The following is a 27,074-nucleotide window of genomic DNA, read 5'->3' as shown; positions in this document are numbered from 1 at the left end:
GGTTTTTTTTATTTCGCGCGTTTTCGATTCTATTGCTGTTGTTTTGATGGGCGACGACACGGTGTCATCGTTCATTTTCCCGGCGGCGGTGTCAAAGGCGTTGTCGAACTGCTTCGCTGAGGCGGGGGAGAAGTGAACGAGAGAACACCGCCGTGCCGTGTCGCCTTCACGCTGCACACGCAGTGGGTTTACCCCGGAGGAAACGTCGGTCGGTCGCCACGGCAACATCCGCGCCCCGACGGTAACGTTGACCTTTGGCGCGCGCGATGTATGTGCTTGTGTGTGCGTTTATATGTTCTATACGGATATTACAGTACTAGCCGCCGCGGAAAAGACAACGCCGCAGCATCGCGCGAGTATATAAAACAAAGAGTGGCCGACCGGTCAAACACTTCTCAGAGCGTTACTATCCCCATCCTCCAACAGGGTACCGTGTGTAAGTCGTCTTTCCTACTGTGCAGGTTCACGCTCGTTTGTGCTTACCCTCAACCATCAACACGTCATGATAACATGTTTTGTGTTACGCACGTGAAATAATAAAATCATAATAGTAATAATAATACTAATAATAGGTAGCTATTAGGTAGGCTCATAATGTTATATTACAATAAAAATCGTAATCTGCGACATATTTATTGCCACTAAGACTATATTTTTTCTTTATTGTATTATATAATATATAATTATAAAATTTATCAATATTTATTTTTACATTGACGAAAACTCATACATAACTATCTAACCAGTCTTATTTGAGAGAACCGTCCAGTAATGCATGGAATTACATCACGCGTACAAATCTTAGCGCAATATTATTATTTATATATTATTATAGGTACCAAATATTTCAGCTAAATAACCTAGGATTGAAATGAGGTTATCAGGAAGGGACAATGATGAACGAGGAAATACATATTTTGATAAAATGTTAAATATTTAATATTTTTGTTACGTACATGCGCAATAATTTTTAAATAAAAACGTTTTTTTTCTAATTAAATATGTTGTTTGACTAAATTAAAACTTATGATTCTTTTAGTAATCTAGCTGTCTTTACATGTATTTTTTGTTTTTGTAGTTAAGTTTAATTTTAATCGTTTTTACTTGTGAGATTAAGTAAGACAAAATTTAAAGGATTGATGATTATAAAAATTGACACATTGAAAAGTTATGATTACTTAATAGTGCTTATTTACCTTTTCTTGGTGTATAAATAGTTTTTAATAATATCAAAAAGGACATGGTTAAAATATCTATTAGTAAATTTCATCATATTTTAACTTTGTCTATTGCAGTCTTTAACTATTGCAGTTATTAGAAAGCTTTTTGTACAAAAATTTTCTTTTTGTGTTCTCCTTTCCATTTCGATAAGGTTAAACATTTGAAATGTTCTAAAAATGTGTATTTCGGTGTTGCCTTTCATCTCTCAAAATCCACATTTTTATCCAAGCTCATATAGCTAAAATATTTAGTGGTACTTTTTATAACACATTCACACATTATATATAAATATATGATTTAAATCATATTGTGCTAAGTACTAAAGTATTATATATATATATGAATGTTGATATGTCTTTTGCTGATTTTTTACGTGTGTTCTATAATATTATTGTGTTTAGGAAACGTTCACAGAGTTAAGGATCATAATATAGTTTATACTACACACAAATACTTTGCATTCAAACAACATAATATAATTAATCATAAATCATTTTTACATTTTTTCCCATATTAATTACCCCCAATATCCTCTACTACTATAGGCATATGAGAAAATTTTATTTTTGTACCAGTTTGGACTTTGGAATAAATAAAGTTATAAATGTCCCGACCATATGGCCAATGTAAAAAAAACTGCTTGTATTATAGTTTGACGCACGTAAAACGCGTTGGGAGAGTATGTCATTCCGTTTCTACTAATTGTATGCTATAAAAAATAAATCCTTAAGAATATTGAGTTTCATCTATTATTTTCCCTCTTAAGTTAAGTAATTGCTGTTAAATATTTTTGAATTAAAACAAAATCACAATAACATATAAACTATAAAAGTCATGTAAAAAGATAATAGTTACACGACATGTATCTTAGCTGTTCCCTAACAATTCTTACCATTAGCTGTATTAAAATATCATAAATAACTTGTAACTTCATAACATATCACGTTATTATTTATTATTGTTATATGTTATGACAACAAAGTAAAATTAATTATTATTATTTGATATTGATGTTTTTATTTGTTACACAATAGTGCGAACGCGTGTTTTATATTACTAACTGACATTAAGTCGAATACGGGTGCTATTGTATTCTTCAATAGAGATATACGCTATCCATTGTGCATATCTAAAATATCGATATGTTTTATAATAGTCTATTTTCTAGTAGATATAGTTGGGATGGATTATATATTTAAATTTTTACTAAAAAATTATAATTTTTAACACTATGCTGGGAATTGAAACACCTAGTTTTATCTATCATTATTTTCCATTTATTTATTAAGTTCACTATTTTCATTAGTTTTACTATTATATATGCACGTTAATTAAATATTTATTTAACAAAAACTGTACTAATTATAACTAATAAGTAATAGACTATAGACATATACCGCCTAATGAATAAAACCTACAATAACAAAAGTAGTAAACCTAATGTGTAATAAAATATTAAAACTTAAAATTATTTTGTGTAACAAATCATCATTCTTTATCAACATTTGCTTAGAAAGTATCACGACGTTAGAAATTACCTAAACTGTTGCTAATTTATATGTAAAAAATATACATTAAATAGCGATATTCGTCTATCGTAGTTCTTGAAGTATTTTACATTCAAACTAAAACAAAAGATTACATTTTGCTTAATTATTTTAGCTATAGTGTATGTGCTGTGCGCGTGCGTTCGTTGTTGGGCGAAACATGCGCTTGCGCGGGCGCGCGCGTGTGTGTGTATGAACACATGAGCGTGATGCCGGCCGGCGGCGGGTTGGGTAAAAAACGAGCACGCGGCTCTGCGCCCGATGATCGATCGGCTTCGCGCTTGCGCTTTCTACCCCTTACTCCAGAATGCGTGAGTTAATCATACACCGAGGACTTGGATTTTTGTCCTTTTTATTTTATATGTTCAGAGAAATTATTATTATTATTTTTCCATGCCCCCGTGTAGTGAAATTATTATATAATGCCAGTTGTCGCACAAACTTTCGGGCAGGTCATTCGTGACTCCGACGTGCACGCATCGTCCACCGGGATTATCGTGGCTATACCAATCCGGTCACCGGTCAAAACCACCATACCGATTCTATATAATATAATATAACCCCTCCACAAGGGATTCGATGGGAAATTAATAATAATAATTCAATTAATTTTCTATATATACTATATACACACTTACGATATTACATCTTACGAAAGGCACTATTATATATATATATGAAATATGTAAAATCCTTCGATTTTATTAATTTAAAATCGGAAGCAAGATGCAAATTCAATAATGTAATAAATGTTTTAATATCGTCTATTCTCGTACATTAAAGAAATTGAATAAAATGAACAAAAAAACAAAATTTTTTATCTTTGTTAAATCGGTAAAAAAATGTTTTTAATATGTATGTGAGGATTGCGTAATTGTATTTTTATGACGTCGTTATAATATGTAATAATAGAGAAAATAAAATATTTTAAGTTTTTGAAATATACATTTTTTTCTAAAATTACAACAAATTATATTATATCAATTTTTAGGCATATTAATAAGTATTATATTATATTTAGTTTAAATTCTGAATTATTTCTCTTACGGTTCGATTTTATTCTTATAAAATAAGAATTCCATTTATTATTTGATAAACATCATAAATTACATAATGTATACGATTTAAATACATATTATTAGCGTTTAAGTATAATATAAATAATAATAGTATTTTTATCTTAATTTATGTATTTGTTTAGTGTCTTGTAAAGATAACAATAATTGATTAAAATAACCCATTAGATTTACATGCCTGGTAATGCACAAAGGTGTCAACGTGCATAATCTACCTAATAATTTCAATAATTAATTGTCTAAGAATAAGGTTTTTGAAAGAAATTAGTCAATTATTGTTAAGTCGTTGAGTTTTCGTGTCAAAATGTGCCGAGCCTTGAAAAACTAGACACATGAAATTATAAACTCATTGGTAATTGACGTCACGTATCCGTATTTTGTTCCCTCCCTAACCCATTATCATGCCTGCTGGAATGTATTCATAGACCGTGTGGTCTATTGACGGAAGTCAATTTCGCTAGTAGTTAATGCTACCCTTCTCTTCATCCTGTCAATTACATGTGTTGATAGATAAACAAGCTAATTGCATTGGTTCTCAAACTTTTAAACATATATTTTTTTAACTGTTATTAATGAAAAATACGACTAAATCACCAATACATCATTATTACCCTGACATTGAACGTTATAAAATACCTATGCGTTCTTCTTGTATGGGTTGGTATTTAATCAATTCTTGATTGTTATATCGTAACAAATTCGTAATAATATAAATATTAAATTTAAACAAAATACTTATAATTCAAGTTTTTATATATTTATTACTTATAGATTAATAAATAATGAAATATATTACAATTTAAGATTTATCCATACGTAATAATTATGTTTTACCCATCAGCATATTTAATACTAACTGACAAATAATATTATTTTTTAGCATTTGTGTCGGTCGAGACCGGAGGCCCTAGCCGTGCACAATGAATGAACTGGACTCATTAAGGCAAGAGGCTGAAACGCTGAAAAATGCCATACGAGTAAGTATCTTATAATAAATAATAATCATACAATATTTTATCATGTACACTAAATTAATTATTATTAAACTATTTTAATACTTTTATACTTCACTTAAGACCTCTGAAGTCAAAATGAATAATATTAATATGTCTAAATAAATATATTTTTGTGTTATATTTTTAAAATCTTTTTATTATAACTATAAACAATAGGTACTTGTTTATAAATGAGAACACAACACATTAATCAAAATGTATAAATACCATACAAATGCTCTTTGATTATTATCTTGTTCATTATATGCCTGTGCAGACCTGCAGTTCAGGTGGAGCCTACAGTATTTTTAGGCCCTCCTACAATCCTACCAAAGCCAAGTTATGTTAATTAATAATTAATTATACAATACAATCAGAGCATATTACGTAAATTATTGAATTCATTTATTAATAAATCTAAATAAACATTTGAAGCCATTTATTGTTTTGTAAATAGTATAAACTTAGATAGATCATAGGTGGGTATACTGCGTCTATTGTGAAAGATGATTTTTACACAAAAATGTAAAATGTTGTACCTTTATATTACATTATGCAATAACATGGAATAATTTCATCATTCATTTTTTTGTTTTGCATTCTAGAAAAATGTAGTCTAAAATACTAACTCCTGACTAAAGAATCTTAATTTATTTTAGGACACCAGGAACCCCTATCCCTTGTGAATATCTACATAATATTTGTTATTATTTTTATTTTATTTCGGTAAACTTTTATTTATCTGATCCCCAATTTAAGTACCCCCTAAGCAATTTTAGATATTTTGTAAAGTTTATTGTTGAAATACTTGTTGTGATAATGAAGTTTTACATAAAAAAATGCAACCACAAGACATATTTCTGTATCTAAATGTCGATAAATATAATAATAATATTACGATGTATAGTATCCGTCAAAAACCCGTTGCGTATTCGTGCGGCAATCACGTGTTGCGCTCTCGAGATCCACTCGTAACCGTCACACACACAACCATCTATATTCCATACACGCGTAACACCGGGATGAAACGTCTTATCCGGTCGAAGGATATAATTGTTTCTTTTCTTCTATACTTTAAAAGCCGAACGTATAACCCAGTCGAATAGCGTATATAATATTATAATATGCGTGTAAGCGAGCACAATATATTATGTGCAGCGGTCCTATGGAGGGTATAAAAAAATGTAAAATCGTCGTCGCCGGGCCGGTTTGATGATATATAAAAATAATAGTAACAATCGTGCTGTATAATAACACTCTGCGGTTATATATAAGCGCGGAGCTGCTATTAAAACGCCGCGGCATTATTTTATGTGTGTACAAGTATAATAATATACGCTGCGGCTGTGTGGCCAACGCCACGCACACACTGCACGCACACGTCTACAAGTCGGCGCTCGCTTGGTGAATCGAGCGGGTCGGTGGCGTAGGCGGAGGGCGTTAGCGTGTAGTGCACAGAGAGCTTTTGCGGTGCGGTATACGGTGACGGCGACACGCGAAGAGGAGAACGGCGGCGGCCGGCGGCGTCGTCATCGTCGTCGTCGTCGTCGTCGTTGGTGGTGGCCAGCGAAGGGGTCATGCGAAAGCCGGCCGGCAGTCTCGCTCCCCCGGCCACGCCACTCTGCTCCTCCGTATCTGCTGCTCTCGTATACGGTGGCGGCGGCGGCGACCGACCTCTCCTCCACCGCCCGCCGCCGCCGCTGTGACTATCTCGCGCGCGCGCCCGTTTGCACGTCGATCAATATGGCGCGTAGCCGCCGTCTCGCGCGCGGGTGCGCCGCCGTCGTTGTCGTTTGACTATAACTGCACGACGAGAGATCGTTCACACTGGCCAATTTTCCCAGTCTGGATAATAATAATAACCATAAATAATATTATATTTCGCAAACGAGAAGGATGTTTCAACAAAAAAATCAATTATAGGTTTATTATTCTTTGAATTTTAATCGAACTGTGTAGAAAAATCTGATTACAATATAGAATCGAATACGCTAGTTTGTTCGCCCTGTGTAATAATCGATACATGTATATCGTGTGCACACGAGACTTCGTTTATACTACGCCATAAAATACTCGGACTAGTTGGACTCCGTATCCTCGACTCAAATCTCAATTATTCCCAAAAAAATTATTCGTATCACTTCGGTTGATAATCGGAAAGGGTTATTATTTATTATTCGAATGGAAACTTCTTGATTGCAAATTTTATATCGATTGATATAGCTGTATAATTTTAATATTTAAATCATACCTAGTGGCTAGTTATATTATTTTATTACTATTATTATACACACACCCCTAGTATATGAATGATGAGTCTGTTACCTATTCTATTATGATGTAATATTAACATAATATCAACTTCCAATCATATTTTTTTTTTCACATAATTATTTCATTATTTTATATTATTAGTCATTACTTACAATTTTAATATTCATTAGTGCCTTTATTATAACTATGAAAATATATTATAACATCACGAATACGAAAACGTCGAAAACGCCCTTTTAACTGTGTTTAGTGATTATGTTATTATAGTCTACCGTTACACAATTAATTCAAGAAGTAGTAATAATAACATAGAATATTTTATTGTAAAATTATTAAGACAAATTTTTATTTTTTAATTAAATTATATTATAATATAATATGGTATGAATATATTGCATACTCTTAAAAAAAATGTTGGATTTTGTAATTGTTATTATTTATTATACCATATTATGTATAATATCTCCAGTTTATTATTCTCTTTACAAAAAAATTACAATTATTCTTTTATTTCTCTAATAGTGTAGTAGATATATTTTATTTATGTAATATTACATTAGTTGTGTTAAAATTAATAATTAAATTCAATGTTTATTTTATTTTCAATAATGTGTAATAAAACTTAATTAAAACCATTATCTGTTATTCAATTGCATTGTAGATACTTGCTTAATATATTTTGGTGCATGTACGCAATGCAGAATGGAGATAATTATATTCTTATATGTATTCATTAGTCTCCAAATGGACACTTGTTAGAATGTACCTATATTGAATATATTAATAATGATGAATAAAAAAAATAATTTCCTGTCACAATTTTTATATATATTGTGTATTAAATTTATTATATATATATGTCATATAATACTACTGTTCAACAATTTGTTTGACAAGTATATTAGTCATTATGCATTTAAATTTTAAACTATGAATCAAATGTTTATATTTATTTATAATTCCAACAGACAATGTCCAATATACAATATAGTTATAATGATAAAAAAAATTAATATCAAACAAAAATGCTTGTTATTATAGTTTGTTTAATCATACTTTACTATAATAAACATGAATTATGAATTATTTTAGAATATATATGGGATGAGGCCTTTTGTATATTAAACGTAAGAATAACAAGTGCATGGTTTACAAAAAAAAAAGAAAATATAAATAAAACTATTAAGAATTAAGATATAAATATATAAATTAAAAATATTATATAACGACAAAGCAGAAATTATTAAGAAAGATTTTATAAAATATGAAATTAAGAGTATTATATACAACAAAAAAACAGTACAAATGAAAATGATCAAAAATGCTAACTAATATATAAGGCATTAAAAAAAGAAAAATGGCGTCTGTATTGGCATTATATAACATATGTCTAATAGGTTCATTTTACAAGTATTAGGTTGGACACAGAGGCACATGAAATAAATATAATATTAGTTGTTTTAATTATATTGCCGTGTATATATTGTATATATGTACATGGATTTCTAATCAAAATCAATGGGTAAAATTAGTTTGATTCAAAATTTTATTTTTTATAGGATGCGAGAAAAGCAGCATGCGACACAAGTCTGTCGCAAGCGACCACCAGCATGGAACCGGTCGGCCGGATACAAATGCGAACGAGACGTACCCTCCGTGGACATCTCGCCAAAATATATGCCATGCATTGGGGCTCTGACTCCAGGTAATTCAAAACTTTTGAGAAAGTAATGCCTTACATATTAATATTGATAAAAATGTATAGTAAAATTGTCTAATTTATAGATCTAATTATGACAAATTTCAAAAAAAAAAAATATATATAAATAATGTAATATTTTAATAGTAATTGTGTAATGGGTATTAGTATTAATGGTTTACTTCAAAAAAAAACTTCATAATTTTATATATTTTAAAAATATAGTATGAGTATACAATTGTTATTAGAATATTAAGATGTTTATTTTTATTCTTTCTGTATCATTGTTCTTAACCTATTATGTATAATATGTATTATATACTTTTAAAACTTACTATTTACTAAATAATTTTGCTCTAGAAACCTAGTATCAGCCTCACAAGATGGAAAGCTTATTGTATGGGATAGTTATACGACAAATAAGGTACACGCCATACCACTTAGGTCTAGCTGGGTGATGACGTGTGCATATGCCCCATCCGGCAGTTTCGTTGCTTGTGGTGGTTTAGACAACATATGTTCAATTTATAGGTATGCTATATAATTTCTTAATAATTTAACCAAAATTAGATTTTAAAGAAAATTATCTTTATTTATTGTAATATTTTTAGTTTAAAAACAAGAGAAGGTAATGTAAGAGTTAGCCGAGAACTGCCAGGGCACACAGGTTACTTATCATGTTGTAGATTCCTTGATGATAACCAAATTGTCACCAGCTCTGGAGATATGTCATGGTAAATATTTAAATTTTGTAGTTAAATTACATTTCATTATTACAAAAATTATTGTTTTATAGTGCATTATGGGATATCGAAACTGGCCAACAGTGTTCATCGTTCATTGGACATACTGGCGATGTTATGTCTCTGTCTATGTCACCTGATATGCGAACATTTGTATCAGGAGCTTGTGACGCTTCAGCAAAAGTATTTATAATTTATTGTTTTCAAATAAAATAAAACTTAATTATTATTATTTAATTTTCAGTTATGGGATGTTCGAGATGGAACATGCAAACAAACGTTCCCAGGACACGAATCTGATATCAATGCTGTTACGGTAATAAATTATTTGCAATAACATTATTGACTTATTTTTAAATAAATGCATACTATTTTTAATAATTATTTATATAATATTATAATTATATGCATCTTAGGTTTTCTAATTTTAAAATGTTTTGATATTTTTGTTTAGTTTTTCCCAAATGGCTATGCCTTTGCTACTGGCTCAGATGATGCTACATGTCGTTTATTTGATATTCGGTCTGACCAAGAATTAGCCATGTACTCACACGACAACATAATATGTGGCATAACATCTGTATCATTTTCAAAATCAGGACGTCTACTATTGGCAGGTTATGATGATTTCAACTGCAATGTTTGGGACTCAATGAAAGCTGAACGTGCCGGTTAGTTTAAATTTATTTTAAATTAATAATTACAAAAAAAATCTCTACAAACATTAAACATTGTTAATGATTATTAAAAGATCAGAAATTAAAAAAATTAATAATATAAAAGATATTAGGTATTTATGTTCTTAATATTTTATCTAGTTATAAATAATCTATTGTAAAAACATACTTAAGACAAACAGTTAATATCGTTCTTCTAAAAATATTTGAAAACACACCTCTTAAGTTTAAATTTATACTGGATAACATATCTTGAATACAATTTTGGATTGTAAGTAACTTGAAATTATAAATCATTATTTTTATAATTTTTTAAAGAAATATTGCAAGTTTATTAAATAAAAATTATATAATAATATATAATAATATTATATAATATTATATAAATATAAATTATTGTACCTTATTAAAAACCTTTTACATTTATAAATAATTTTAAAAATATATATTTATTTTTCCAAATTTTAGTATACTATATAAAGACTTATTTTCCTGGATAAATCGTAGTATATGCAACATTAATATATTATGTACCATTATAAATCATTCTTATAATTTAATTTTATTTCAATTGGTATATGTGTAACGTATGGCCCAAATATTTCCAACTGAAATTCTTGTTTACTTGATAACCAACCAATCTAAAAAAATTAATAAATGTCTTATAAATTATAATTTTGTAGTATTTTTAATTATATACTTCTCTAGATGTCGTATTAGGAAAAGGTAGCACACTTCTAAGATCTGTGTTTAAATTACCCTCTCTCATCATTGCATTTTTTTTTACTGCATTTAATTTTTCATTTCTTTCTCTATTTTGTTTGAAAATATGTCAATAAATAAATTAAGTATGATTTATTACAGCAGTACTTATATTCATCCAATATCCACTCCCATTTATTAGGCCAATCATCAAAAGCTTTTTGTTCTTGCTCACAACGACTTCTGAAATTCTGATCATCACTTACAGATACATTTGCTCTAGCCATGTTATAATAAAATAAACATTATTTATTTAAATATTTAATATACAATAACATTAGTAACTAAGCAATATAACATCTAATGATTAAAACTATAACATTTTTAGTAGTCAGGATATTTTTTATGTTTAACTTCAAATATGTGAATGGTATGCAAATGTAAAAATTTAATTCTCTAGAATTTTTATAACAGATAATTTGTTAGATCTAATGTTTTGTTATTTTATATATTATTAAAGAATTAATAAAATAATTATTTTTGACATATTTTTAGATTCTTTTAAGGTGTACTTAGTCTATTTCTTGCCCTAGTAATAATTTATTTTATACATCATTGATGTAAAAATTATTATTAATATTATGTTACTTGAAATATTTTTATTTTTAAATACCATTAAATTATTATTATTTTATTTTAGGTATATTGGCTGGTCATGACAACCGAGTCAGTTGCCTGGGAGTAACTGAAGATGGCATGGCTGTTGCTACCGGTTCTTGGGATAGCTTTTTACGTATTTGGAACTGAGTTGGCCCTCTAATGAGACCTATGAAGTCAACGCCAAACGGTCCCTGAATTACAAATAAAAAACCCCAAAAACAGCTAAATAAATAAATAAATAAAAATACATCAAAAAACCAAATAAAGTAAAAAACAGTTCAAACATTTTTTTCTTAACGGGGGACCACTCACGCGAAATGAAATGTTTTGTTTTTATCACTATAAGTAATCTCTAAGTTGCATTATTCAAAATCAAATACCACCCGACTTGAAGGTCTTCCGTTTCGCGCATTTTGGGACAAGTGTCCGCGGCTGTTTAGGTGCTCAAAAAAACAAAACCGTGGCAACACAAACTATCTATGGAAACGTAGTGTTAACAATTATATTTTACAACATATAATATACAGATATGTATATATATATATACATACATACAAACTAAAATAATTATGAATATTTATATCTAAGTCATATAACTAGAATAGATCAGTATTTAAAGTTATAAAACGCTAAAAAAAAAAATTATATTCCTAAAAAGTTTTTTTAACGAGTGTTCATATTAAAAATAATTTTTAAAACAACAAAAAACAACTTTATATACTTTTCTGTGTAAATACTAGTAAATTAAATCTTGTGTATAATATTAAAATTTAGTTCTTAGAATTAAAATATATAATCAGAACTGTGTGCATTTTTCAAATAAATCTGAACTATATATTATTTTCACCGAAAAGTTTTAGATTTTACACCGATGTTGGTTTTTAAAATATACAGGCGTTATTTTACAATAAGAAGTTAATCTATTAACAGTTTGTTCTCAATACAATGGTCGGTTGTTTCTCTTTGCTGATACCCATTTATATTTAATTATTACACTCAATGTGTATATGTTTATAAGTGAAAGATTTTGGGTTAAACATTGAGGTTGACTTCTTAAAATATTTAGAATCGTCTTAACATTTTGTAACACCACGGACGGCCTTCATGAGGGTTGTGCTCTGATCATACACATCTTTGGTTTTTATTATAAACAATATTCTTTTAATATATATTTTACTTTTAAATTTTTTTTTTTACATTCTAACGCACACATACACATTTTTATATTACATAACCAGTTTTTTAAAAAGCATTTATACCTATTAAAATATACGTGTGAGTTATTTGTGTTGTTTTTAAACTGTCAAGCATTCATTGAATAGTTAATTTTAATTAATATTAATTTTATTGTTACTTTGTAAACAAAACCATTACGTTAGCATTATGAATCTGATAAAACCATAAGTTTTGCCACTATATATATCTAAAGGTGGTCATTATTTTGTATTATTATTATTATTATTATTATTATTATTTAATTACTTAATTCTTTAAATGTCCACGAATTACTAAAATAAATTTTTGATTCCCTAAATGGATTTACCTACGCCATTGAATATCCTGCAACTCTTACTGATAATAATGGTGGTGGTAATATTTTCAGTTTCTTTATAATTTTATACGGTATAGCTAACACAGTATGCATATTTATGGCGAATTACACACAAAATTTAATATTTGCATTTTCCTATAATTCTGATAATTTAATTGTTAATGCATCAATACAAGGCAAAATGTTTATTAAGTCTTACCTAGATCTTTCATGGATGTGTTATAATTTATGTTTATAAGAATGTCTTATTTCAATTTATCTAATCTTCATATACATGTTTTTTGGGTTAATTAAATATGGAGTAAGACTTTTTTATATGCATTAGCTGTATACTATACCATGTGTTGTGTTCTAATATGTTAGCTATCTGATACAGACAATTTATCTTAATACCTAAAGAACTATTGACTTAGAAACCTTTTTTAGTTTTATGATTTAATATTTTTATAAATATATATTTTTTCCTAAAAGACTAATTATTTCTATTAAAAAGAAAAGTCATTGAATATAATATTTAAATTCAATGAACATTGTCAACAACCACATGGTTAATTGTTAGAAAATACATTTTTTTTTTCAACTTGAATGATCAGCTGTATAATAATTTATGAACATACAAAATATAAAATTAATTAAAAGTATTCATTTTACTTTTAGTTACTTAAGAATAAACGAAAAAATTGTATATTTATATGCATGTATGTAACATATTTATACATACATATATATATATAGATTTATTAATAATAATACTAATAGTATGTACAAAATATCAAATTTATAATTACATTTTTTTGCTTAACCAAACATCTTTGTAAACATTTTAATACATTCAGTACTTAGAGAATCTTATCGATTATTGTAATGATTTTGTGTTCTACTTTCATTTTGTTTTTGTTTTTGAGTGTGTGTTGCAGTCATTTTTTGAATTTTTTCTATAGTACGTATATTTTATAATTAAAAAAAAATTATCAATAGGATTACATCTTACCATCTAATATTATTATGTAAATATAAAATAGAAATTACATAATTTACAATTATAATTATAATTTTTTTTTTTTCGGCAACAGTTTGATGTCACACACTGTATCATATAGGTACTTTTACTATGGTTATAAATTATAATTATAAAATATTACAACTTTAGGTCTTACGTAACGATAAGGTCTTAAAATTATCGTTGTTCGATAACTATTAAGGAAATAAGGAAAAAATATTAAAAAATATTGCAGTCAAAAGAATATCGCTGTTTTTGTCGAATTTCTAATCATATTAATTAATTATAAGTTAAGTTATCATTATTAATTTTAATTTATTGCCAAAAGGAAAAAACACTAAAAACCAAGTAGTTAATAGTGTCTTGTATTTTTTTTATTTCCTTTTTTTTTTATCGCTATTGCGTTTATTTATTTATTTTTTAAAATGTAAGTGTAATAAGTTTGTCATGGTAAAATAAAATAAATATTTAACATATTCAAATATGTTAAGTGTTATTTAATATGCTTTTTACACATTGCCATTGATTAAATAATTAAAATACTTTTAGAGCACTCTTTAAATTTTAATTTTTTCAAGCAGTGATTAACCTTATAATTTGTGCAATACATAGATTTTATTAAAAATCTTAGATCAATGAGGTTAATATCTGGTGACCCATTAAACATACTACACTAATTTTTTACGTAAAATTTTGTGTTTTTTTTTTATATAATTTTAAACTTTTAAGTACCTTTACATCTAAAAATGAAAATTGTTTTCTGTTTTATTACATGACCTTAAAAAATAAAAATAATTCATAATTTTTATAAAACAGACATTTTTATTTTAAACCAGGTAAATAGTCCTAAACCAAATATTTTATTAATTATGCTAATATTGAACCCATATTTTTTTTTTTATAATACTTTGACAACTCACTGTTGACAGTTATACTTATAATTTTGTATTCATAAGTAATTAAAATTAATTTAAAAAAAGTCTGTGACATAAAAATTCACAAAAACTTATTGCACTATTTCTGATCCTCATAACTGTAAATGATAATAATTTATAATTAATTAAATAAGAGTTCAATATTGATATCAAATAATAAAATCATAGTGGCATAAAATATAAAATTAAAATTATATTTTTCAATTTAAAAATAACTAAATCCTCTTTCAATACAAAACACAATTTTTAACTACTTTAAATACATTTTTATCATATTTTACAATCTCTTTGAACTTTGCCTTTCCAAGAGTCAAGTATTAATGTATTATATATATCTATTTCTAATTTTTTTTCAATCTTACTGGCTACTGCCATATAGAGATACCTGAAATGTTGCAATGTTGAAGAAATGTTGCATATCAACATAATTTGCATATGCTTATTACAAGTTGAAACATTGAACACAGTAATATTATATTATTACTTCTGATGAAATATTTATAATTCTACCTATATTGATTCATCAACGGTGGTACCAAAATAGTTTTAAGCTATGAAAATCTGAGAATTTTTAACTGAATGAATTGAAATTTCAGATCCGAAAGTGGTATTTAAGATTAAATTACAACATGTTTTAATCATATAAATATAATTGCTACTTTTTAGTTGTTACCTTAAAATAGTTAAATACTTATTTATATGTAAACCTATGATAAACAGTGCCGGATAAACCACCGGTGCAAGCGGTACATTGAGCCGGGACCCTGACTCTGAAATATTAGGGGGGACCCAGGTTATACTGAGCAATATGTTAATATTAACATTTGTTATCTATAGTATCATTTTTAAAATATTTGGACTAATGAAAAGCTATATATACGCACAGCACTACATATACATATTTCTATTTGAAATTTTCAATGTTCACAAAACAATTTATATTTTAAATGAATACAAGATCCCTTGTTGGTTGTACTAGTAATTTAAAATAATTTAAAGTATATTATGAGTATTTTTTTCTATAAAGTTTGATTTCAACAAAATTTATCAAAATAACCAAAATTTGAAAATTATTTTGTAGTTAAAAGTGTATAAGTATATTTAGCTAAAACTCAAAAAGTTAATGTAAGGTTCCTCATAAATAATTCTCACTAAAACCCGAAACTCTAAAAAAGATTATTAAGTAGGTACAATTTTTTAAAGACATTAATTTTGATGAGCTTGGACAGGTTAAGTTTAAAATTTAAGTTAAAGGGGGCTATGGAGTACTAAAAATGTTAGCAAAATAAGGTATCTATAATATCCCCCGCACAGTAATAAAAAAAATGTTTTATAGCGAATTGTTTTTAATTAGATTATTATTAGTTATTGATATTTGATTCTATTGGTGTTAACAACTGACTTAAATGATAATTTGTTTATATGAAACATATTTTTTATATTGTGGGTAAAAATAAAGTTAATACTAATATGTTTATAAGCACATACATTTACCCGTAAATTCTGGGGAGCTATGGTGGGCTTCAGTAGTTCAGTCCCACCCCTAGGTACGCCTGTGATCTAGTGTTTTATAATAAATTATTAAATAATAATATTTATCGTCTAAATATTTAAGACGGCGCATTGTGTAGGCAATGTATGGCCATTGTTGCAGTGTAATATTTTATACGGTGGATTCTCGATATTATATCAAATCTCAAAGAAACAGAAACCTAACGAGTTTTATTAAAATTCTTTGAAAAAATCGATAAATAATTTAAATGCTTAAAATGCATAGTTAGAATACTTAAAGTACTAATGTCTAATACATATCAATAAATTATAATAATGAATAAATTCATTTTTTTTAATCTGTCATTGCAGTTTGTTTAATATTATTTTTGTTTTTGTAAGAATGTAAAAATGCATTATAAGGACGTTTAATTTATTCTTATTTTCCATTTCATTATATTGTCTATGAATTACTACAATTATTTACTACCGATGCGTGAAATCACAACACTATACTGTATATAATGAATATATCATTCACTTAATTTTTTATTCTTACCGTACCCAATAAAATTAATATTTGTGGATTCGAGATAACGAAAAACAATTTATTTTATTTTGATTTATCGAAAGTAAAACACTATTAAATATAATGATAGTTTCAAGAGGATTTCAATGTAGTTCGAAATAACGAAAAATTCGAGATACCGACGTTCGACATACTAAGTGTACTGTACTAAATAATATTAAAAGGTTGTGTTAGATATCATCTTAGATCATACATATTATATACAATGTGTTCACGCTAAGAGGTAGGTACCATTAAATATTTCAGTTGGATGATCTTGTACTGAAATGGAGTTTTTGCTGAATGAAAGAGAGTACTTAAATAGTAAATACACATTTTCAGATATATGTCAACTTCTTAATCTTCTCGATACGCGCATGCATGATACAATTTACATTTTTTTAAATGCCAACACCAATTTTTGTACAGATTTAGATAGAATATTTTTAAATAATTTTTACATAAAACGTTATTTTCTAATTACAAAATTGGCAAAGTTATAGTCTGTTGAAATTTTATTATTTACAAACCATCTGTTTTTGAAGATATTTTAAATATGTTAAACTCAAAAATCAAAATAATATTTTCGATATTTTTAAATCAGAAGTGGTGATTTTTATTTTCGTTTAATATGACAGAACCACGTGTATCGATGAATCATAAACTTTTAAAAATATGTTTTCATTTCAATATGCCTTCTAAAATGAAATAATAATAACTAGCCATTATATAGTTATATAAACAGATTTGATTAGTCATTTAGTAGTTAAGTCTACTTTAGTCCAATTTTCATTTCAATTCTATAAACTGATTTGTTTCATACAAAAAAAAAATAACAACATATATAACCCCATGCTAATAAAACTAAATACCTATTAGCTACCTACTATTTAAAAAGACAAGAAAAAAAATCAAAATGCAGGTTAATTATACGCAAGAATCGGTGATTTTTCTTAAGGGACCTGATAATTCAATAAGGTGTACACGTTATTAACTCAACAATATTAGTTTATTTTTTTTTTTATGAGATTTTTGTCCATACTACAATTATTATTAATTATTATTGTATAATATGTAAGTTCATTATTAAAATCTCTCAAAAAAATTATCCCAAACATGTTATTTATCACAAAAATCAATACAAACAAACACTGTATGATCATCAGTGGTGTTTATTATTTTTGAGGGGGTGACGTCTTTTATGTCATGATTTTAAAAAAAAGTCTTATGTATAATTATTTTACTTATGCCTATCAAAATATGTATATCCAAACTGCAAAGGTGAAATTAATTTTAATAGATCCGACTACACATCTCGAGGTAGGTATATTTATAAGCTAAATTTACAGTTTATCTGGAATATCCAGGAGTTATTCAAATTTCACCAGGTCAGCTTTAATATAAGAGTAAATTTACTTATTATAAAATGTTTAGGTAAGAATATTATCTAGAAAATGTCATATGCTTTTATTGATATTATCATTTTAAAATGAGTTATAGCTATGTAAAATATTACAACATTAAAATGTATACCATTGGTTGATTGCCAAACGAATTCATAAAATTATCGTATTACAGAATAGTATTAATATTATTTGCGTCATAGGCATTTATGGCCCGATATATAGCCAATGTACAATAAATTTAATCGTTTTCGGCTTAATGTCACAGTAGGTAGGTAGGTACCTACTAGCCGCTATAGAGAACATATTTATTTAAGTCAAGTCATTCCCTCTTCGTGTGGAATCCAAAGTGATGAAGGCTTTAAGATGAACACAGGACAAGAAAGTTACTTCTTAGTGAAATAATGAAATCATTTGGTTGATATAAATAATACGCAAAACGTATGAAAGGTATAAGACTGAAAGACGAGAAAGAGTTGTTTAGTTATTGAATTATTGTAACTAATAATAATTATTACTCTATATTATAATATGTGAGCCAGCTATGAGTTTATGACTGCCGATTGTTGATTGCGTGAGCGTTATGTTTTGGGTGCTACATTATATTAATTTATATTACCCTTCATAATTTATACTTGTGCGATTGAAAATTGATTTTGTATATTAGTGTATAGGACTTTGTACAAAATGTGTTATTATCGAACATTTCGTGTGTTATTATTAACAGTACATATATAGATAATATCAGAATAATAATTCGATTAATATATTAGGATGCTGCCTAGTATAATTATTTATTTGGTCTAAGAGTGACATATTATTATAGGTGTGTATAAAATAATGTTATGATTTTATTTTTAATCATGAAGTTTTGTTGCGTAATAATGTTTATACTATGGAAGTCATTAAAACGTTGTTTTTTTTTTTAATATTAATGCATCTAAATTTAAATTAATCGAATACCAAACAAATATTATTTACACACTATCTCACCATTTTCGATGCATTTTGTTGAAGCTATTTTTATTATTGTACAAAAAGCGTTTATAATTTATTGCATAAAGTTATTTATAATTCATAGATAGGTTAAATTACTTTGATAGGCCACCTGATTTTTTATCTTCCACTGATAGGTACTTTAGTTTATTTATAAATTGTTATTATTCTTTTACCTTCTATGAGTTGTTTCGTTATTTGAGTTCTTGTTCGACTTGTTCAGAGACCTTTTTTCCCTTTATCATTTATTCAATTAATATTGCTATTCATTTGTTTTTTCTTAATAGATGTCCAATCAATTTTTTTCTCAATTTCAAGTTAGGTCTGTTTAATAATCATTTCAGTTGTCACTGCTTCACCCATCACTGTATTGCCTGTTACCGTTATAATTTTATTGTTAAAATAATCTGCTGGTATAGTTTAGACATAATTTTAACTGCATTTTTAATATTCAATAAGTAAATAAAATTATACAAGTCAGTGTGACAGTGTCGGTACATGATAAAATTAAAGTGAAAATATTGCATAGAATCGAGTTTTTTCTCGTTGAGCTAATATTGATGAGTTTAACCCACTACTGTGTATTTTTATTATCAATTATGTATGCAATAATTTTAACCAGCAATATTTTTACCTGATAAAAAACAAAATGCAACTTGTTTTTTTATTCAAACATTCAGATCGTGATGTTAACTAATTTATCATAATTATAGTTCAAAGATATTTATAAAAATTGTAATTAAAACAAAAAATGTGACCATTTATCACACCATATAATGAGTAATGGCGTTTAATCAATATTTTTTAATAATTAAAAGTAAAGTTATTTGGTAAAAAGGGAAGCTTGCAGCTTCTACCAGTTTGATTGTATTTTAATAACGAAAACAATCATCTACAAAGCGATCGAATACCTACTGACGTACATATATTATAATATACATTATATGTATAATGATAAATAAAAATCCCACTCTCACTTCAAACGAGAATAGGTATTATCTATCTTTAAATCAAATTCTATACGGTTTAATTATACAGCTATAATATCATCGATGTGCGTTATTATATTGTGTTCGTGTTCGTGAACGTTCTACTCGATTTGGTTGCAGTGGTTACACGTAAACGTATTTTTTAATAGTTATGAAATTGTATTATCGAGTATAAGGACATAATTTTTGAAAACCATTTCATACAGTGAGAATGTTTTTTTTTAATTTTTCATTAAGAGTTCCGATTTATGCGCCAGCCGACAAAAAAACGGTCTAATATATCCATGACTTTAAATTGAAAACATAAATTATACATTTTCGTTTAACATCTTGTAAGTACTGTAGTATTTTCTAGTCTATCTATAAAGTATTTTCACGGAAACATAATATTATTTTAATTAGACGAATTAAACAAAATCTCAATTAACTAATAACTGCATTAATAATATGGCTGTTTAAATGAAAGTATAGATTTAAATTCGGTTAATGATCAAAATATTTAAATATTTAAAATTATTGATATAACATTGTACATGTATTTTTTCATATAAATGATCAGTGCATTTAATATAATACTATGTACATTTTTTATCACTTTTATTACAATATAATAATTAAAATATGATGTCTTATAAACGATCATTTTCGTGTATTTTTGAGGCTATGAAAAATATTTTAGATACATTTAATACAAATCTGAAATTAAAATAAATTATATCGTTGGAATTGCGTCAGTAAAACTCAACCAAAATCGTGAGTAAATATATTCACGATTTCAGCTCAATTCACACGCCTTTTTCCCAATCAGTTTGGTTCTAAACATTTTATGCACTCTCATAGTTTTATTTTATGGTACTACTATAACTGTTGAAAATAATAATAACAATAAATTATTATTTATATTTTTAGAAACTTGTTTATCTAAAAAAGATGTTTATTTTCTTATAAATCTGATATTTAGTTTTATCTTATTTCGTATTATAACACACTTTATATAAACCACAATATTATTTTATGAAAAAACTAATTTTCTCAACAAAAATGTTTGAACAATTATTTTGTTGAGTATTGACCAGGATAAAAAATGATTTTTTTCCCGTAAATATTTTATTTATACATTATATTATAAATTGTAATATATCTTATTAGATTAGTTTCATTTTGAATTGTTGTACTACAGAACCAAAAATAAGAAAATAATATTAAATATAATTCAAGCATTACTTTTTTTTTACATATCACAAAATAAAAATCCTTTCACGCAGGTATCAATGTAGGTACAAATGATGAATATTTTATTATTTTGAAATAAAACGAGTCCAAAATTATAAAATCATAATTCTCTGACTTATTTTACCAGGATAATATTTCCTGTGAAAAATAAAACATTGCCCGTTATAATTTCACCGCATTTTACACACAATGTTTTACTAACCCTTCTGCTCTAATTTAAGTTATATTTTACGAGAAAATTTTCATTATGCAGTTACTTTGAATTAACAAGGTGATTCGCTCCAAAACAACCCCACCCTTGGGGATATTTAACTTTAACATCCGACTGATATAGTATTTTCACCAGTTTTTATTTTTATGTAATAAAACTTTGCAAAACTATTATTACTCAAGTGAATTATTCAAATAGGGTGTTTCGTTATTTCTTATATAATGAATAAAAGTTAATAGAAATAATGTAGTAATCGTTATGTTACAGACATATAATTAAACTTATTATAAATATATTACAACTAAAACCTATGTGTAAATTATGTATTTATTTGTACTTATACGTTATTCTAATATAAACAGAATTTGAAAATAATAATAACTAAATATTACACAAAATATATGTGTGTTATTTTTATTTACTATAGAATTAGAATGTATAAAATAACAACTATCATCTGTATAATTAAAGTATAATAATATTGTTGATATTATGTGATTATGTGACATGTGTTATGACAACCGTATACCTACAGTGACTGTTTAATTTTTATGTTTATACTAGTTGCCCGAACTAACTCCGGAAGAAATTATTTTTTTGGAATTTAATTCAAGAACATTTGACTATTTGTTGGCTAAATTATTTATTCAACGAATAATATAAAAATGCAAGACAATGTAATGTTTCATTCGTCTCCAATATCAGGTTAGATTCTTATACATATAGATTAAATACTTATTGTTTATTATAAATTATTCACAATTACATAACATAAAGTTGAGTTATCTGGTAAAAAAATGTTCTCATTAAACGCGGCGATACAGTAGAAGCCTTTATTGTCCGGGTCGTACAGGTTCGAAGAGAGAAAAGACCATACGTTAGGCACAGGTCAGAATAACAATTGTTATTCTATAATAAAATATAAAAGTACAAACAATTTTTTTAAAACTGTATTATGAACACACATAATTTATATTTATATAAAAAGTACTATAAACTATATTCGCTGCAAATACTTTATACTTTATTGTGTGTCTATGTTTAAAATTGTAAATATTATTTTTTCCATTTTATGAAAATTGCTTTTACTTATTTATTGCAAAATACTAGGTACATAAATAATTCTTAATAAAATATTTAAATAACTTAATGTAATTATTATATTAATATACACAATGTAATATTACATAATATTTAGAAAATATAACAGTTTTTTTGTTAAATAACGTTTTGAAATATCATAATTCAGATATTTATTAGACTGTTACCATGTTAGCATGAGATCATATGTCTATGTAATAGATATTCATTTTTATTATTAACTCTGTTCATAGAGTTATATCTAAATTAATGTAATCATCATATTATAATTATTATGATATAGTTAATATTAATATAATCTCTATAAACAAGCTGTTGAAATTAGGTACAAGTTACCTATAATTGAATTTACTAAAAATTAAAAGGTTCGTATAGTATTTTTATTTTATCAAAATATTCTATATTTCTATAATCAAATAAGCATTACAATAAATTGATTATAAGAGATAATAGTTATTTCAATTATTTGAAAATGTAAAAAACTAAGGTACCCTTAGTAATTATTTCTTTAATTACTTACGAGTTCATTAGACTTATTTAATATGAATAATTTGATAATAAAAATATAAAACATATGAAAAGTGGTAATTTTAATATGACGAATTCGTTATTTGTGAAGGTAAAAAATATAAAAGTAATGCCAACGTCCATTTGATATACCTAATCACGATTACAATTAAATAATAAAAAAATATTGACTAACAATCATTGTGTAATGTAGTAGTTATTAATTAAAATTTGTTTGATTTTAAATTTTTTACAATTCGTTCCGTATCATTATTATAATAACTGTATACTTGTATAATATATAATTTTTTTAAACAATTAGGCCGAAACAGCATGGTTTTTCCGAGATGCGTAATTAAGATCAACACTTGCTGCTGTGATCCACCAAAGAATAAATTGATTTTACCACCTCATTATTACGCAGATGGTTTGAAACAGCATATGATTGAGACGCGAGTGAAAAAGAAGATTGGCACCAGAGGACCTTATGACACGTTTACAGGTCACAAAAATAAAATATAAATATAAACTGTAAAATAGTTGACTAGAAGGTGCATATTTTTTATGTGATTAGTAATAGACTCTAATAGATTTTAGTTATATTCAGTTGAATTCGACATTCAACTGAACGAATTATTACGATTGAAAAGCAATGTAATATTTTCCCGTGTCCATATAATATATATAGTCTCAAGTCTACACTGCATTATTAGCAGATGCATCGTAATGCAATCCAGGTATAATTTAATAACAGATTTAGTGACGTTTAATTCCATAAATTATGGAGAAAGTTACTATTAATATTGGCTTAGGTTAATAAACATAAATATTTTTGATTACTGTATGACGTTAATTTATTGGTAAATAGTGTAAGTCTGATAATCAATATGAAATGTATTTTCTTCTATTAGTAAAGTAACAGCCAAACAGTTAATACTATATAACTAAAACAACGGATATCCACAGTAAAAATTAAAAAGTAACTACTCACACACTGACATAATAATATACCTACATAATAAACATAATATAGTTACCTACTACATACTGGTATTAATGGTAGGTATTTATATTTAGTGCCTAATATTTTTATTGCTTGATAGTTCTAAACTAAATTAACCCGATGCAATTTTGTTCCACCACCGTCTAAAATCCTATGCCACGCGTGCGTTAGACAAAAACAGAAAATCACGGTATCGAATCCCCTTAATAATATTCTAAAGTAATTTTTTTGCTAACAATATGACATTAAGGTTAGGTGTTATTTTTAATTTTAAGATAATGTTTCATTTATCAATCACTATTTTTAAACTTTCTTCTATCTAGGTATTCATTTAACAGTACACAAAAGAGAAGCGGCTGTACACCTTTTCAAAATAAAAAGTTTTACCCGGGACCGAACCGCTACAAAGCACCTACTTTAAAACCAAAAACCGTAAATGGACACACAAGCGTATTCAAAAGTACTACGGCGCAAAGGTTAAATGTAGAACACCCTGGATGTGGCGGCGTATTTGAAAAAAAATCCAAATATCTATTATTATCAATATTATCTTTATAAAGATTTTAAGAGGACGTTCTACCAAAAAGTGTTGTCTCTGTCTTACTAATGTAGATCATAGCTAATTTTCGTTCAACAGAACACATTTTGTGATTTTAGGATTAATATTAGAGTAAATTTACCTATTATCAAATTTAAAAGTAAGAATTTATCTAGAAATTTGCATATGCTTTTATTGATATTATAATTTTAAAGTGAGTTATGAATATTTTAAAGTTGTAATATTTTACATAGCTATAACTCACTTTAAAATGATAATATCAATATATAGGCAACTTTCTAGATAATATTCTTACCTTTAAATTTGATAATAGGTAAATTTACTCTAATATTAATCCTAAAATCACAAAATGTGTTCTGCTGAACGAAAATTAGCTATGATCTACATTAGTAAGACAGAGACAACACATGCGGGTACGCCCGTTAGAACGTCCATTTAATCTAACTTTTTTGTTATACCTACAATGTAAAGACGTACGTGAACTTGGCACTACAAACTAAAACCATTCCAACAAACTCTTCTCGGACTTGTTATACGTTGTTGGACAATTGTTGGAATTTAAAAATAAAATAAATAAAATATTAAAATAAAAATGTGTAAAGGTCTCATATATATCATCTAAGATAAACTAGCCTAAATAAGCATAATCATATTACATTTTTGTAAAAAAACGCAAAAATAATAAATAATAAAAATGGTTCAATAATTATCATTTATAAAAACAAGCCTATATAAAAAAAAAAATTTTAAAATAAAACATATGCAAAACACTATAATATCATAAATCATAAAAAATAAAAATTATTTGAAGTAAAAAAAAACATAAACTCAGCAAAAATAAGCAAAAAGAAAAACAACAAATACGACAACATAATATGATAAATAATCGTATAATGATAAATGAATAATAAATACTATAATGTTTATGAAAATCAAAAAAAATTATACTCCTAATAAAAGTACAAAAAGGTAAAAAAAAAAAGAAGAAATTTAGTTTTAACCTAATAAAAATTTACAACAATTATAGCAAGTAACATAAATTATATATAAGTATATAACTATAATTATTATTATTATTAGTTATATATTATAACTATTTATTTGTATTAATACTATTTATAATATAATATTATATTTATTGAAACCATTGTATTCTACTCTATATATTTATAAATTGTAAGACAAAATATCACATTCAACATTCAACATAATCATAATGAAGTCCACACATCTACTCATTCTCTGCAATTACACATGGCACATGGTTTTATTGCATATGACTGTAATGGACCAAAAGTCAATACAACATCATTTAATAGCTTCTCTGTGGAACCATAGTAAAGCACAAACAAAACACATTAACCATCCCAACCGATTCAGCTTTAAAATTATCCAACTAATACGGTTTGGATAATTGTAAAGGGGAGGTAGGTGTGGGACGTAAATACTTATGATTGTGAAACTCATGAACTTACCATTCTCTATGACGAGTATGACGGACTTGCATCATTAATAACTTCGAGCAATGATAAAACCACTCGGACATAGCCAATAGAAGTTAAAATCTCATAAAAAAAAAACAATTTGTTATGAATTATGATGAACTACCAGATATTTACAATACAAGCATCACTCACTTCATTATACACAACGCAAAGCAAGAAGAATTGAGTTCGTATAGGTAAAATATCATAACTACCTACACAGTAAAAGTCACTTAAAATTAAATGCTTTTTTTCATTCCATTCGAGACATCCAAATATTTTTTTACTGTGGACACTCTTCTGGGGATACAGTCTGATATATATATAAAATTAAAAAGCAAAGTAAAAAAAAAACCATGTAAAGATATATTAGAAAAAGAAAAATTTTTACGGGAGCAGACAAACAAATATATAAATAAGCAAATTTAAAGAATTGACTTTTTAAAAT

General features: G+C 26.6%; 1 protein-coding gene and 1 long non-coding RNA gene across 3 annotated transcripts in view; both read left to right on the top strand.

Moving 5' to 3' along the window:
• The window catches only part of LOC132920445 (guanine nucleotide-binding protein G(I)/G(S)/G(T) subunit beta-1), a 28,934-nt gene extending 14,306 nt beyond the window's left edge, over positions 1–14,628 (top strand). For both annotated transcript variants that reach the window (XM_060982851.1, XM_060982859.1), the window contains exons 2-9: positions 4,725–4,821; positions 8,673–8,818; positions 9,173–9,343; positions 9,424–9,546; positions 9,609–9,738; positions 9,800–9,871; positions 10,010–10,226; positions 11,635–14,628. In XM_060982851.1, coding sequence (XP_060838834.1) covers positions 4,765–4,821; positions 8,673–8,818; positions 9,173–9,343; positions 9,424–9,546; positions 9,609–9,738; positions 9,800–9,871; positions 10,010–10,226; positions 11,635–11,741 — 1,023 coding nt within the window. In that variant the 5' untranslated portion in view covers positions 4,725–4,764 and the 3' untranslated portion in view covers positions 11,742–14,628. The remainder of the gene's footprint in view (positions 1–4,724; positions 4,822–8,672; positions 8,819–9,172; positions 9,344–9,423; positions 9,547–9,608; positions 9,739–9,799; positions 9,872–10,009; positions 10,227–11,634) is intronic.
• Positions 14,629–20,386: 5,758 nt separating this feature from the next.
• On the top strand, positions 20,387–26,152 carry LOC132932437 (uncharacterized). The gene is made up of 4 exons (XR_009662874.1): positions 20,387–20,860; positions 22,537–22,677; positions 23,903–24,082; positions 24,907–26,152. It is a non-coding gene; the product is annotated as an uncharacterized LOC132932437 (long non-coding RNA).
• The last annotated feature ends 922 nt before the right edge of the window (positions 26,153–27,074 follow it).

Source organism: Rhopalosiphum padi, chromosome 1 (assembly GCF_020882245.1).
Source record: "Rhopalosiphum padi isolate XX-2018 chromosome 1, ASM2088224v1, whole genome shotgun sequence".
In the NCBI taxonomy this organism is placed as follows: Eukaryota; Metazoa; Arthropoda; class Insecta; order Hemiptera; family Aphididae; genus Rhopalosiphum; species Rhopalosiphum padi.
The sequence above is the reverse complement of the archived record's forward strand: the minus strand, read 5'-3'. Positions and strand labels throughout refer to the sequence as shown.